We start from the raw sequence: 13859 nt of genomic DNA on the forward strand, positions 1-13859 counted from the left end.
AGAGACGGGGTTTCACCATGTTGACCAGGATGGTCTTGATCTCTTGACCTCGTGATCCACCCGCCTCGGCCTCCCAAAGTGCTGGGATTACAGGCTTGAGCCACCGCGCCCGGCCTCCCACCATTATTATTATTGTTATTTGGATAGACATTAAGGCAAATTCCAGACATTATATTGTTCCTTTTTTAAATTCTTCCACTATCAATAATACATTTCTTTAAACAAAATACAATTCCATTATTAATTCTCACAAATAATAATTTTAAAATAACATTTAAAAGCTAGCCCACACTCTTATATCTACAATTATCTCAAAATTTTAGTATCTTTTATGATCCCAAAGAAAGGGACAAACCAACACAATTCTAGATCATCATTAGAGGTTTTTAGGGCACCAGCTCATTCTGTAAATTGATATTCAAATCAAGTATGAATGTCACATTTCCTGTAAGAACTGTATTTCAGGCTAATCAATAATTAATGGAGGGAAGTTCTTCACATATGTTTTTTATAAAAGACTTGGTAAAAGAGAAATAATTATTTTTGTCTATCATTTTCATATCTATCCACTATATTAAATATAATGCTGATATAATTTTATCAATAATCTTACACAATTATTTTTGATATTAATTTTGAAATGTTAATATATGTTGGGTTTATTTTTTCATACATGTATATAGGTATTCCTTTGCCTACTCCACTTTTTGCCAACATATATTGGCTTTTTTTTTGTTTGTTTTGAAACAGGGTCTCATTCTGTCACCCAGGCTAGAGTGCTGTGGTGCCATCTTGGCTCACGCAATTTCTGCCTCCCGGGTTCAAGCGATTCTAGTGTCTCTGCCTCCTGAGTAGCTGGGATTACAGGCACACCCACCACCCCTGACTCATTATTTTTTTGTATTTTTAGTACACACCAGGTTTCACCATGTTGGCCAGGCTGGTCTCAAATTCCTGGCCTCAAATGATCTGCCCTCCTCAGCCTCCCAAAGGGCTGGGATTAAAGGTATGAGCCACAGCACCTGGACTAGATGTTGACTTTACATTCATTAATTAGATTAGGATGAGATAGGATGAAGAACAGTAGGAAGGCATTTAGTTGATTTGCAGAGTTGTAAACCTATCATGAGATTTTATTTTTCTGGTTGCTGAGGCAAAAAGAAAGTAGAGGAGTTGCACTTTTGAGGAAAAAATATCAAGAAAATCAGTGGGAGTCCTTGATCCTAAATGTTAAATACATTCACTCAACCCAGTTGGGAAGAAGAAAGAGATGTGAAAGGCGAGGGAATATAAAGAGGAGAGATTCTGTATCATGTTTGTTGAGCAGAACTCAGAGAAACCTAAAGTACTAAGATTAGAGTGTCCTTGAGGCTAGATTATATCCTAGAGTCCAGGGAGTCAGGAATATCCCCAAGAGTAATGATTCATGCTGTCCATCTAGACATGGAAGTCAAAAGATAAACTCACAGAAGCCTATTTACCTTCCCTAAGGCATGAGGTATCAACAATTTCATAAAGAGTCCAGGAGGACTGGAATAAAGTCAGTCTAATTTGAGACCCCTTTGGGCAGATGAGACAATGGACACATAAGCGGACAGATGACCCAGGGTTGAGAATTTTGCACTTCCTTTTGATAATAATGATCCTCCGGAATTGAAGTAAAAAAGAAGTGAAGTTTCAGTCATACCAATGTAAAGGCAATTAGAAGTTATTAAAAAAATGGAAGAAAAAAATGAAAGCTGTATTTCCAGCCCACAAAAATTAGTGACATATGAGTCATACTTTACATGGTAGAGAATGCTTTAGATTTACAGAAATATCATTCATACAAGACCTATCAATTATTGCTTAATTGCAACGTATTTTTCACATTGCATGTAAATACTTCCATCATTTACTTATTTTTTTAATGAAGAGTTTGCTATAATATAAAATTGATAATTCTAACAACCCAAAAGCATAAAATTGGGAATAAAGTAGAATACTGTAGATCAGTATTCTTAGATCAAATGTCACTGGGGTGTGTGTGTGTGTGTGTGTGTGTATGTATGTGCGTATTTAAAAGCAAAAACCTATATTGAGGCTTGAAGTTTACAAAAATGTAAACGTGATACTAGCATTTGATACTAGTATCTCCACATGATACTAGCATTTGAAGCAATTCCTGTTTTAAAATACCTAATGGAAATAGTTACTATGGAAATTAGTATTAGCTCTCTATTATTTTTTTATTTGAACCATATTTGAAAAAATAGAAATCTAGATAAGTATCATAAAAATTACTTACTACTTCTACTGATAATACTGACACCAACAGAAACCCATTTTACCTGCTATAAAATCAGAGTTCTTCAAGAATTACCATATCCCAGTCAAAAAACTCCACTGAAATCAAAGGGGACAATAGAGAACTAAATAGCAAGATTATTTCTAGAGATGATCACTGCATCAATATCACTGTACTTCACTTTACAAATCTCTCAAAGTTAATTACAAAAAATGTGACTGCAAAATTTAAAGATAATATGCAGTAATTCTATCCTAATATGAATGAACATTCAGTTTGACTCCCTTAATATTTCTAGGCCGTTCTAATTAAGTCTGCTCTAGACATTTACAAAGGAAGTTAAAATTTTATGTCCCATTAAATGTCAAGAGAACTGCTAGCCTCCAGGGGCTCTCAGGGCCCCTCACTTCCCCACTTTCTCTTTTTTCCCCTTCCTAATGATGAATAAGGCACTGCTACAACCCAAGAGCCCTGTTCTTTCCAGGGCTCTGGATGTCACTGTGTTGGGTGAATGTTGGACTGCCCAAGGTTGTGCTGTCCATTGGGTCTCTTTTCCCATGTGACTAGATTGTTAAAAATTCTAGAGATTTCTTGAAGCTAGTTTGAAAGCTTTTTGTTTGTTTGCTTTTACTTTCCTAGTTTAGAACCTCTGCTATCCTTTTCCATTTGACACCTGGCCCATTGCTACTGCCCCGGTCGAAGTCATTGGGTAAATTGTTATACATACTGGATAATATTTTGGCCTAGGACAGCTTAATTTAAACACACTTTAAAAGCTAGGCAAAATATTTCTTTTTCTTTTCCCTTTTCTATGCTTGGAAAACTCAGATGTGGGCTTTTTAAAGTGTGGGCCTAGGAGAAAGCAGAGCCATATTGGTAAAAATTATTTCTAGCCTAAAAAAGAAAAACAAATACAAAACAAAACTTGTCTGTCCATTTGGTCTAGATATTTGGTCTAGATGAACTTACCAACCATCAACAACCTCCTAGTTTTATCTCATTCATGTTTTATTTTTTTCTTTCTTGAACATATATCTTAGACTGTGTTAGGCTCTGATTACAGTATTCAAAGTATCCCTGAATCTCCTGACAAACAGACAAACAAAAATGAAATGAAATATTATCATGATTCTTTTGAACAATAAATTTTTCATAACTTTATACATTTGCCTTTAACTTAGAATTTACTATTTCTAAAAACTAAGCTATAAAGCATAAACCACATTTTTATTATAATACATACTTTTTTGAGACACACACACACTTGAGGAAAAGATGGTCTTACTTTTTTCCTAGGCTGAAGCGTAGCCACATGATGATAGATCACTGCTGCCCCGGAACCTAACCTCAAGTGAACCTGCTGCCTTAGCCTCTCTAATAACTGGGACTACAAGCACATGATGCCATGTTAGGCTATAATATATATTTAAGTGAGCCTTTGCACACAAGCCTAAGTTTTGCTTTTCTCCAAATATATTTTCAGTAATGTGTGATTTCTTATGAGAATCAATGAAGTTTTCATTTTTTATGCATATATGTTGCTACTATAATAGTGAAGATATATGTAACATAATTTGGTGATTTTTTTCTGTACACAGATACTTCTCAGTTGGCCCTGGCTGACAGACAAAAAATTCTATGGCAAATAAAATATACCACTTTCATTTTATTCCTACATTTTTTAAATTTAAAAAGCTGCTGTTGTTTTCTAGTAGAAATAATTTTTAAATCTCTCAATTAATTAACAAAAAATTTACCCAGATATTCATTGGTTTCTAAAATTCATTGATTAAATTTACTGTACACAGATATTCTTGCATATGCATCTAAAATATTTCATTATTCTGGCTAAAAATAATTCATGAAACATTGTCTTAATTTTATTCATTATAAATATTCTATCTAGCACATACTCCTAACACTTTGAAGATATCTTTGTAAATCAACTTTGGCAAACTCTATAGACAAATCCTAAAACAATTTGTGCAACTATTTTTCAAATGGGACTCTTTCTTGTTTGATTTTGTCTGAGCCCCAAAGGAAAGAAGAGCCAACCACTCACACACACAGAAAAGGTGGCCAAGAATCACCTGTTAGACTCTTAGTTTTACTCTAAGAAGAGATGTTTTAAAATTGAATAGGGTGAAGTTGGAGACTAGAAAAGCAGTTTAGAAAGAGCTGTGTGAATTCCACCTACACAGACCTCTTCACAGAAGTCAAGAGAAGGTTGATTCAATGAAACCACTCAGATTCAGTGGTACTTGCACTGGTCAGAACCATGAAATTGAAAGAGGATAGTTCTTGTTCTCACAAATTTAGTGCAATAAGAGCTGGCTTCTTTGGGTATGCCCTGCTCCTCTAGATATGTGAAATCAAAAGATGAACTTATGTTTTCTTTATGTGACCAAGGTATAAGACATGAAATAGCAAAAGTCAGAGCTAGCAGGGAGCTGACTTAGATCCTCCTGAAAGACTGCTTCCAGCAGAGAAAATCTCGGCAGAGAGAAAATAAAATGTAACTTTGCATGCCTTATATTGCCAGTGAGAACACATTTCCAAAGATGGGGACAAGCTGGGGATTGGGAGGAGGCATATCTAAAAAAAAAAAAAACTCTTGCCTTTTTTTTGACAAAAAGAGGCAATTTAAAGTGCTGGAAGTTAGAGAACACCAATGCAGTATTACTAGCACAGAACTGGTTAAGAAAGCTCTTTTGTATGTTTTGCCTCCTTTTGGTATTCCTACTTATGCTATAGAAATGCCAGAGATATTTTCATGTTTGAAACAATAAAAAGCAAAATAACTAGAAAATTAAGAGGAAGTCATCAAACTTCAATTTCCCACCTCACGCAGCCAGTTTGGAGCATATCCAAGATTAAACAAACAAAAACTCATTTCGCTCTGATTAGTTTAGCTGCATTACTATAATTATTATTTGTATTATTTACTTTTTAGAGGAGTTTTAGGATCACAGCAAAATTGAGGGAAATGTACACAAATTTCTTATATATCTCCAGCTCCCATGCATAGCTTTCCTCACCATGAACATACTCCACCAGAAATTAATATTAATTTAAGTAAAATAGAAATTATGGTCATTAGACTGGAAATAACAATTGATGAAACAATCTTTTATGTATTTAATAAAAGTAAAATAGTGTTTTTTTATTAGGAAAAGCTTTACACTTGCTCAAGATTTCCTCCAAAGGCCAAGGAAGACATCCCCCAACAATGCTTATTTGGAGTAGGCAATGATTTCTGGAGTGGGGTATGGGTATGTGGAGAATAAAGATTTTAGCCAAATATATCTCACTCAACATATTAGTAAAAAGTAAATTATGTAAGAAGTCAAATAGATGATAAAGGAAATAAAACCCCCAAATTGTCATCTCCTTTTACACTTATTTTAATCATGATATAATCCTTTTTCAAAATTTTTCTGGTAAAAATCAGAAAACCTGCTAGACAAATTCTAAACCTAATATTTTTCATTTGTTTTTGTAAAATGTTCATTAGAAAATCAAATTTCATAGGACATTTATATATGCAAATAGATATTTCTTTTTTTTCTTTGACTGTATTCTACTTAACTGTATTTTAGCAGTTCTAAAATGTGTGCAAATATTGTAACATCTTTGACATCAGAATATCTTGCAACAAATGGCTTCTTTCAGTTATATTTGTAGTACTTTTTTTCTTTTTTAATGGTTCATAAAATGAAGACACATCGTACAATTGAACAACCAAAAACATATCAAGCATATTAAATGTATATTTCAAAGAATATAACAACAACAATAAAGCCAGCAAAAAAACAACCAAATGTTCATCCTTGTACCCTTCAACAATTACTGCCGAAAGCTCAAGTGTACAACAAAACCAGAACTCCAAGCAATCAACATTTTGAAGGGGACTCACCAGAGTTGGGGTCAGAGTTGCCATCTGCTTCAGTCCTCTTGTCCGGAGAGGCCTGGTCATAGAATTCGTCCTGTGGCTGAACCAGAGGAAGAGGGTGTGAGATCAGGGTTCCACTACCCACCGGCTCGTGGTCTCCTAGACCACTGTCACTGCAGCTTTCCTGGGAGCCATCAGGGAGGTGAAACGTAACACGGCGCTGCGACTACAAAGAAGACCACAGGACATGCTGATTAACACTCCTCCCAAATAAAACAGGCCTAGTGGAACACAAAATCAAAAAACTTTCAACAAGTGACACAATGTAAAAGCAAAATAAACAAAACTAGGAACAAAGCTAAGAACAAGTATTCATTATTTGCCATTTACTATGTAATGTCCAACCAGCAAAATACCAAAAAGAAGTTCAATCTTGTATAATTCAAGACCTTAAAACTAAAGTTAGGGCTTTGAAAAATGTAACAAGAAAGGCGAAACAAAACTAAACAAAATTTACACTAGTTGACAAAGTTACAGAAAAAAGTTTAAATAAGATGAAATATGCAAATATGCTTTTGATAAATATAAATAAATACTTAGAAAATGCAACATTTCATTTCTTTTGAATGACCAGACGCTGTGCTTACTTCATGCTTTTAGGGTAATTTTTGTAATCAATATATCTCCTACACTACTGCCTGCTTTTTTTTTTTTTAAAACACTAATTCAATTCTGTTGCCCAGGCTGGAGTACAATGGTACGATCTCGGCTCACTGCAACCTCCATTTCCCAGGTTTAAGCAATTCTCCTGCGTCAGCCTCCTGAGCAGGTGGGATTCAAGTAAACTGCCACCATGCCCAGCTGATTTTTTCTATTTTTAGTAGAGATGGGGTTTCACCATATTGGCCAGGCTGGTCTTGAACTCCTGATGCCAGGTGATCCACCCGCCTCAGCATCCCAAAGTGCTGGGATTACAGGCATAAGCCATGGCACTTGGCCAGCCTGCTATTTTTAAAGGGCACCGTGCCCATGTGAATGTCCCTAAAACAATATTGGAATAATTAATTAAAATTATTATTTGAAGAGGGTCAGGGTCTACTGACTGAGCTAGCTGTGCTAAAATTATTATTTTAAATAAGCAAGTTCTATGCAATTGCTATTAGCATACATAAAAAGAAAACTTTATTTTAAAAGAGATTAAATTAGAAATTATTCTTGCCCATTGGCCTAGATGTCATACTAGCCTTTGGCTGGGCTGGTAGTAGAATAGAATATCCTAGTTGAAAGGTATTTGGAATATCCCTTTGGCAGCTATTTGCCCAGTGTCACTCTCTGATGTGACCTAAAGTATATACACGGTTGCTGCAATAAATTGTAATGTTTACAAAAAAAAAAGCTATTTTATAAAAAATAAAAAAATAAATTTTAATGTTTCTCTCAGCACAGATTGGTTTAGTTCTTTTGGAAAAAGCACTTGTAGCTGCTGTGATCTCTGATAATATTTATAATTAGGTGGGGTGGAGATTCAGTCCTGAGGGAATTATATGAGAGCAGTACATTTGTGCTATTTGAATAAACCAAATTTTCATTCTGCTTAGCAGCCAAAATACCTTTAAATATCATGCCACACGTGACTACTTTAATTAAGAATTAATAAAATGATGAACGTATAGATTAAAATATATATAATATACAATTATATAATGTATAATATAATCATTTTCTAGTACCTAAAATTTTCAAGAGATAATTATAGATTGTATCCATTTCAAAGAAAAATGATTGCAGTTAGAAACAAAATGGTATAATAGGTATAGTGAAACCCTATAAATGTGTACTGATAGACTGATAACAGAACGGAGCCTATTTCCTGTGAGTCACTGGTTGAAATCCAGCTCAGAGTCATAATGGAGTAAGATGATATGACTTTACTGCTCTTCAATGATCTGTGTGAAATGAGTTGATAGTTCAGTACATTTTCAATGAACTGATGCCAACATCACATAAACTATAATCATAAATGGTACTAATTGCCACTGTAGCACATTTCACCTTCATGCACATATATCTCAAGAACATCATTCCCTTCTCAAAGGTTTTGTAATGCGCCTAGGTGAGTGCTATAGAAAAGGCAAGCTAAGCTTGAATATTAATATCTGAAATGTATTTCTTCCTGGATAAGAAAGATCATGCTACCATGCTTATTGATTGTAGTGTTTACTCCCATATATATATATATATATATATATATATATATATATATATATATACATATATTAACTCTTCAGGGAATGCCAATAACACAAATATTTGCTATTTATGTTTCAATATGCCCTCAACCTATCAATATCCTTTAGTGATAAAGACTGTACTAGGAACCACACTGCTTATTATGGACAACTGTCAAACATAGCTTTTACAGTAATTGATCTACTAAAAAGTTCATAGATTTTAATGTATCTTTGGTGTTATCTCTCGAAGAATCCCTTTTATCTCTGGTGAGTACAAAGAAGCCAAGACATAAGAGAAAAGCAATGAAACAGATGGTTCTTGAACCTTTATAAAGCATTTCTGGATGTCTTTTAAACCATTAAGAGTTATATGTTTCATAGAAGTAAAAAAGAAAAAAATACATCTGTGATATTTTTTAAACATAATTAACACTGTTTTAAGGACAATTATTTCTTTCTCATATTAAATGTTTCAATATGCACCACTAGTTATACCTTAATCCTGCAGTTCTTGCAGGTGGTCCTTGAAACAATTTTTTACTGAGCATCTACTATATACCTGGTACAATCATTACACTGAAAAGAAAAAGAAAAACCTTGTTTTCCAAAACTATTTCAAATATAGCTTATTAGAATCGGTCTCCACACACTATACTATATTTCTTTAACAGTTTATAAGTGAGAATAAGAAAAATGTAAATTTAGTATAAATGATTCACAATGAGACACTGTAAATTGGAGTGATATCATGTTTATGGATTCTTATGAAAATCTTTTTGAATTACTTTGACCCAGAGACATTTAAGTCTTAACTGGCAGAATTGTGTATAATTTATCAGTCTGATGGGAGGAAGAGTGGTAATGTATATGAATTAAGAATCTGTACATGACTATTATAGTATGAAGCAAATTGATGAAACAATCCATCTTTAATTTATCATAATAAATTATGATGTATGCAAAAGAATGTCTGAACTATCAAGGCAGATGCAAGGAGAGGATCTGAGTAAATTGAAATGTAGAAAAACAAGAACCAATAAGGTGTAGGAAACAAGGATTTTTGGTGTGTTTAAGGGCTCAGTAGTACTTGTTCAGGTTAAACTGCAGAGCACCAATTTAAAAAGAAGCCAGAACCAGATCTCATAGCTGTTGAATGAGTTCCTGGCTTTGAGAATGAAAAATAATACCTGTTGGTGGAATTATTGTATTGCTAAAAATAGTGGTCCTGGTATGCAATACATGGCAGATAACAGATAGTGTTCCTGGTGTGCAACACTTGACACATAGGAGATGGCCAATAAAAAGTAGTTATAATTATTAAATTTAAAACTACATTTTTTAACCTTATGGTCTGCCAACGTTTGGCTGGTTTTAAAGATGTGATTTCCTAATCCCAGAAAAAAAAAAATGTATTGTTCTTTCACAAGAGAAATACGTGATTCAAAGAATTTGGCATGCCTCACAATGCACCCTATTGATCTTGTCAACTCAGGGCTTTCTCTGAGGTGAAGCAGCTCTTAGTGTGGGGTGGGAAAGAGTAAAAATCGAGAATATACATTTTCTCCTTGGAGGAAGTGAAGACTTGCCCATTAGGCTTCGAAGAAATCCATAATGTTATATTCAGAGGAAAAAGAGTTTACTTATTGCCTTGGAAAATTCTGCATCTTGATTCGTCTTTATGGAAATAAGCTCAGTCTGAGTTACAAATGTAGTCAAATCTTGACTGGCTGAAGTGGGACAAAACATATTACATAGAGACGGCTTTAGCCTCTCCAGAGCTGGGCGCTTACATTTTGTTTTCCTAAATCTATTTCTTACCCATTCACTTTTCTCCCATGGGAAACATTTTTATTATTATTGCCTCTGTCTGGTTAATGGTATGCATGTCATATTTGTTTACCTGATTTATCATTCACAGGTTAGACCCAGATTCCTGGCTGCCTTGAGAAGGAATGAGATGAGTCTACTAAGGAGTCTACACTTTATTTTCTTTCAAGACTGCTGCTATGAATTCTGATTAGGCAAAGTTTATATCAGAGGTTCTACTCTACACAATTAATAGTGCCATGTGTTCATACATGGGTGTGTACAGGATCCTGCAAGTCAGAAGGTGACATACTAGTTGGGTTTGAGAACCTCTGAAATATTCTTTTTTCTTGCAGCTTACAAGAAAAGCAAAAGAAGAAACATTCAAGATGCCTAAAGAAGATGTATGTGTCCTGCACTGAGCATTGTTCTTCAAGAATCACTGAAAGAATGAGTCGCCTAAGGAATCCCAGTCATTGCTTGAATGTTTCTCTTATGTGCTTCTTTCTAGCAAAGCATAACATTCACCAGTGAATGACTCATATTCAAGCCTACTATTTCAGTCTTATAAATCTAGAGGAATTCCTATGCTTAAGGATTCGGTGGAAAATCTCATTGTTTCTTTGCATAAAATAGTCTAAAGGTAAGAAAACCATGAAATGTCTAATAAATCACTAATAAGTTATGTGATATCCTATAATTAAAGATTATACAATACTTACAGTTATGTCAATTAATATATATTGGCATAGAAAATATTTATAATCTATTGTTAAAAAATCAGGTTAGTAAATATTTTGCTAAATTGAATTGTGTTTTTGTTAATGTGTATTTATGTGTGAATCTGCATAAGCCAAGTTCTAACCATGCATATGCCAAGCGTTTAAAGTAGTATTGTCTGATCATGTGATTATGATATTCAAAAATGTTATAGTGACCACACTGAAATGTCCACACATTATCATTGTAATAATAAAACATATCCCAATTTTTACTTGTTCATCTTGATCATTTATAAAAAATTAGAGCTTAATCCAAAAGAACAGAAACATTTCAATATGGTATATGGGTTTTCCCTTGAGTTAAGGAATACCAAACAATTTTCTGATCCTTTCTCTGTTATTCTAACTTCTATTCTTCACTTTCTTTACCTAGTTTTTAATCATTGCAATTAAAGATCCCAAGATCCTTGCTTTCTGAAGTAACACAATAACAACATGAATTGAGCACTAAGCCACTTATTACCAACTAAACCAATTATCTAATTAATGACTGACATTTAAAATAATAATTGTCCAATATAATGTTATACATTGATATTATGAAAATAGAAAAAAAACAGTTATTTATAATTGTTTAAATATAATTTTATCTATAGAGAATTGTTTAAATATCTTCTCATGGAAATATTATACCTAATTTTGATTAAGTTCCCTTGCCAACCTTAAGAAATAATAGGTCATTTATTTATCTATCATTCTAACTATATATCTACATATCTGTCTATACACACAGACACACCCCAGCCAGAAAATACTTATGATGAAGTAAAATACAAAAGCATGGGAAAGTTTTATATTCAAACATGTTTTTGCTTTATCTCTGTATAAATGCAATAAATATTTCACTTTCCCTTATTTGAAATATTTTCATATATATATATATATATATATATTCTCAAAGTAGTAAAGGAAGTCATTCCAAACAGAGTTAAAAAATACAGAGACTGGAAACTTCATTTTAATACCACTATTTCTTATAATTAGTCACTAGAAATATTTTGAACCTTCTTATTTTTATAAGAACACATTTTAATTGTGATTTATAAATAGCTGTTGTAAGGATAGTCTATGATAAGTTCCTTAATAGCTTCTTACCATCTAAAATCAATGCAGGCACACATTTCCTTTTAATAAAATCCAAAACTCATTGTGGTTTAGAAAGTAAAGTAAATGGGACCCAAAAAGCAATCTATGATTATGGCCCAATTTACTATTACCCTATTTGTAGACTCAACTTGAGATTAGCAAATATTAATAAACACATGTACTTCACTCATGTTTGAAAGACAAGAATCAAATGTTAAGAAAAGGTTTCTGAATTTCTGATTTATGTAAATTACCAGTACCTATGTATGCTTATTGTCAAGAATAATAAATAGTTTTGAAGGATAAAATTATAAAGCACTTTTCTAGTGTCGATAAATAAAATATTTGTGACCTCAGAACTGTTTTATGAATCATTTATCATTTGTAACTCCTAAATTGAGTTTATTTTCTATGCTGCTTATTGTAAGTACTTATGTTAAAATGGCTCTACTAATGTAGAAATCACATCCTTTTTTGAATGGGAAATTGTTTAGAAATTTAATTTTCTATTTTAGCCCGTTACAATTTTTTAGACAAGGAAATAAGGTAAAATGACTTGTCTATATAGGTTGCACTGTGAGAAGCAAATGAAAAACTACAATTTCTGATTTCCAATATAAATATACTAGCATTGCTCATTCATCTATTCACTTAACAAATAATTACTGAGTACCAACTATATACTAGACACTATTCTAGCTGCTATTACTACAATGGTGAACAAGACAAATACTATATTTCACAAGTTTTTAAATAAGATCATATTCTAAAAAGTAGAATTTCATTAAGCTCTTCGCCATCAGTTCTGAGGATTGTTTTGACCAGCAGCTGTGTCACCTTTTCAATATTGTCATTCTCTTCTAATTCTTGCAAACTATGCAGACTTAGGCAAGGTCAATGTGTGAATAGGAGACTTGCACTGTATTAATCAGCAAAAACCTTGGTAGGAAAACAAGGCGAGGGGAGTGTATTCTGAGTTTATGCCCAAACAATCTGCAGATCTGTTGCCAGCCATAAATTAAAATTTACTGCCAATTTGTGAAAATACAAAAATAAAAGGGATAGAAAAGTATCAATGCCTGCTAGAGTAATTCTGGACTCAGATACAGAATAACTGTTAATTCTGCATGTCTTAATGAACATTTTTTTTTCATCTAGGTAGTTAGGAAATGTTAACAACCTCAAATAAGGATTGATGAAATCAAAACTAGCAAGTCTTTATGAGGAACATATATACATGACATGTTTTGAGCTTACAATAAATATGTGTTTACTGAATGAAGATGAGTTCACTGGAATTGATGTAGGAAATCTAAAGGGGACAGAGTAGAAACCCAATATTATTATCCATCCTTCAATGTGAATTCTCACGGGAAAAGGCCCCTGTTTCCTCTGCAAGAAGTTTTAAGAGTCCTGCCCTGTTTTAGAAGTAGCAAAACGAAACATGATAACATTCCACTTCAGCCTTTCCTTCTTTCCTCTTTCCATTTTCACATTTTGGAATATTTGGAAAGAAATGGGAAGGTTCACTTTGTGTTTGAGAAAAATATGCAACAACTTCACTGATCCTATTTGATAAATGTGAAGGTGTCAGCAATTTTAAAATGAATTTTTTTGATTCTTAGTCTTATGCATGTTATATAAAGAAGAAATTGGGCGCAGATGATAACTGGCCATTTCAAGTCAAGCAGTATTTTCAGAGGAAATGGGGGAGTCTGTCTGCACTATACTTACTGCTCTTTTAACCAGTTTGCTGTCTGCTGCTAAGCAACTGC

The 13859-nt window shown here is 33.3% G+C and overlaps 1 protein-coding gene across 6 annotated transcripts in view; it reads right to left on the reverse strand.

Moving 5' to 3' along the window:
- Positions 1-13859, reverse strand: part of PCDH9 (protocadherin 9) — a 907179-nt gene that overhangs the window by 318933 nt on the left and 574387 nt on the right. For 3 of the 6 annotated variants that reach the window (XM_017523605.2, XM_017523604.2, XM_017523603.2), the window contains one exon: positions 6204-6279. In XM_017523605.2, coding sequence (XP_017379094.1) covers positions 6204-6279 — 76 coding nt within the window. Of the gene's footprint in view, positions 1-6203; positions 6406-13859 lie in introns of all 6 variants that reach the window. The other 3 variants (XM_017523602.2, XM_017523601.2, XM_017523600.2) reach the window with 1 other exon arrangement.

This window comes from Cebus imitator, unplaced genomic scaffold (assembly GCF_001604975.1).
Source record: "Cebus imitator isolate Cc_AM_T3 unplaced genomic scaffold, Cebus_imitator-1.0 Scaffold29, whole genome shotgun sequence".
Taxonomy (NCBI): domain Eukaryota; kingdom Metazoa; phylum Chordata; class Mammalia; order Primates; family Cebidae; genus Cebus; species Cebus imitator.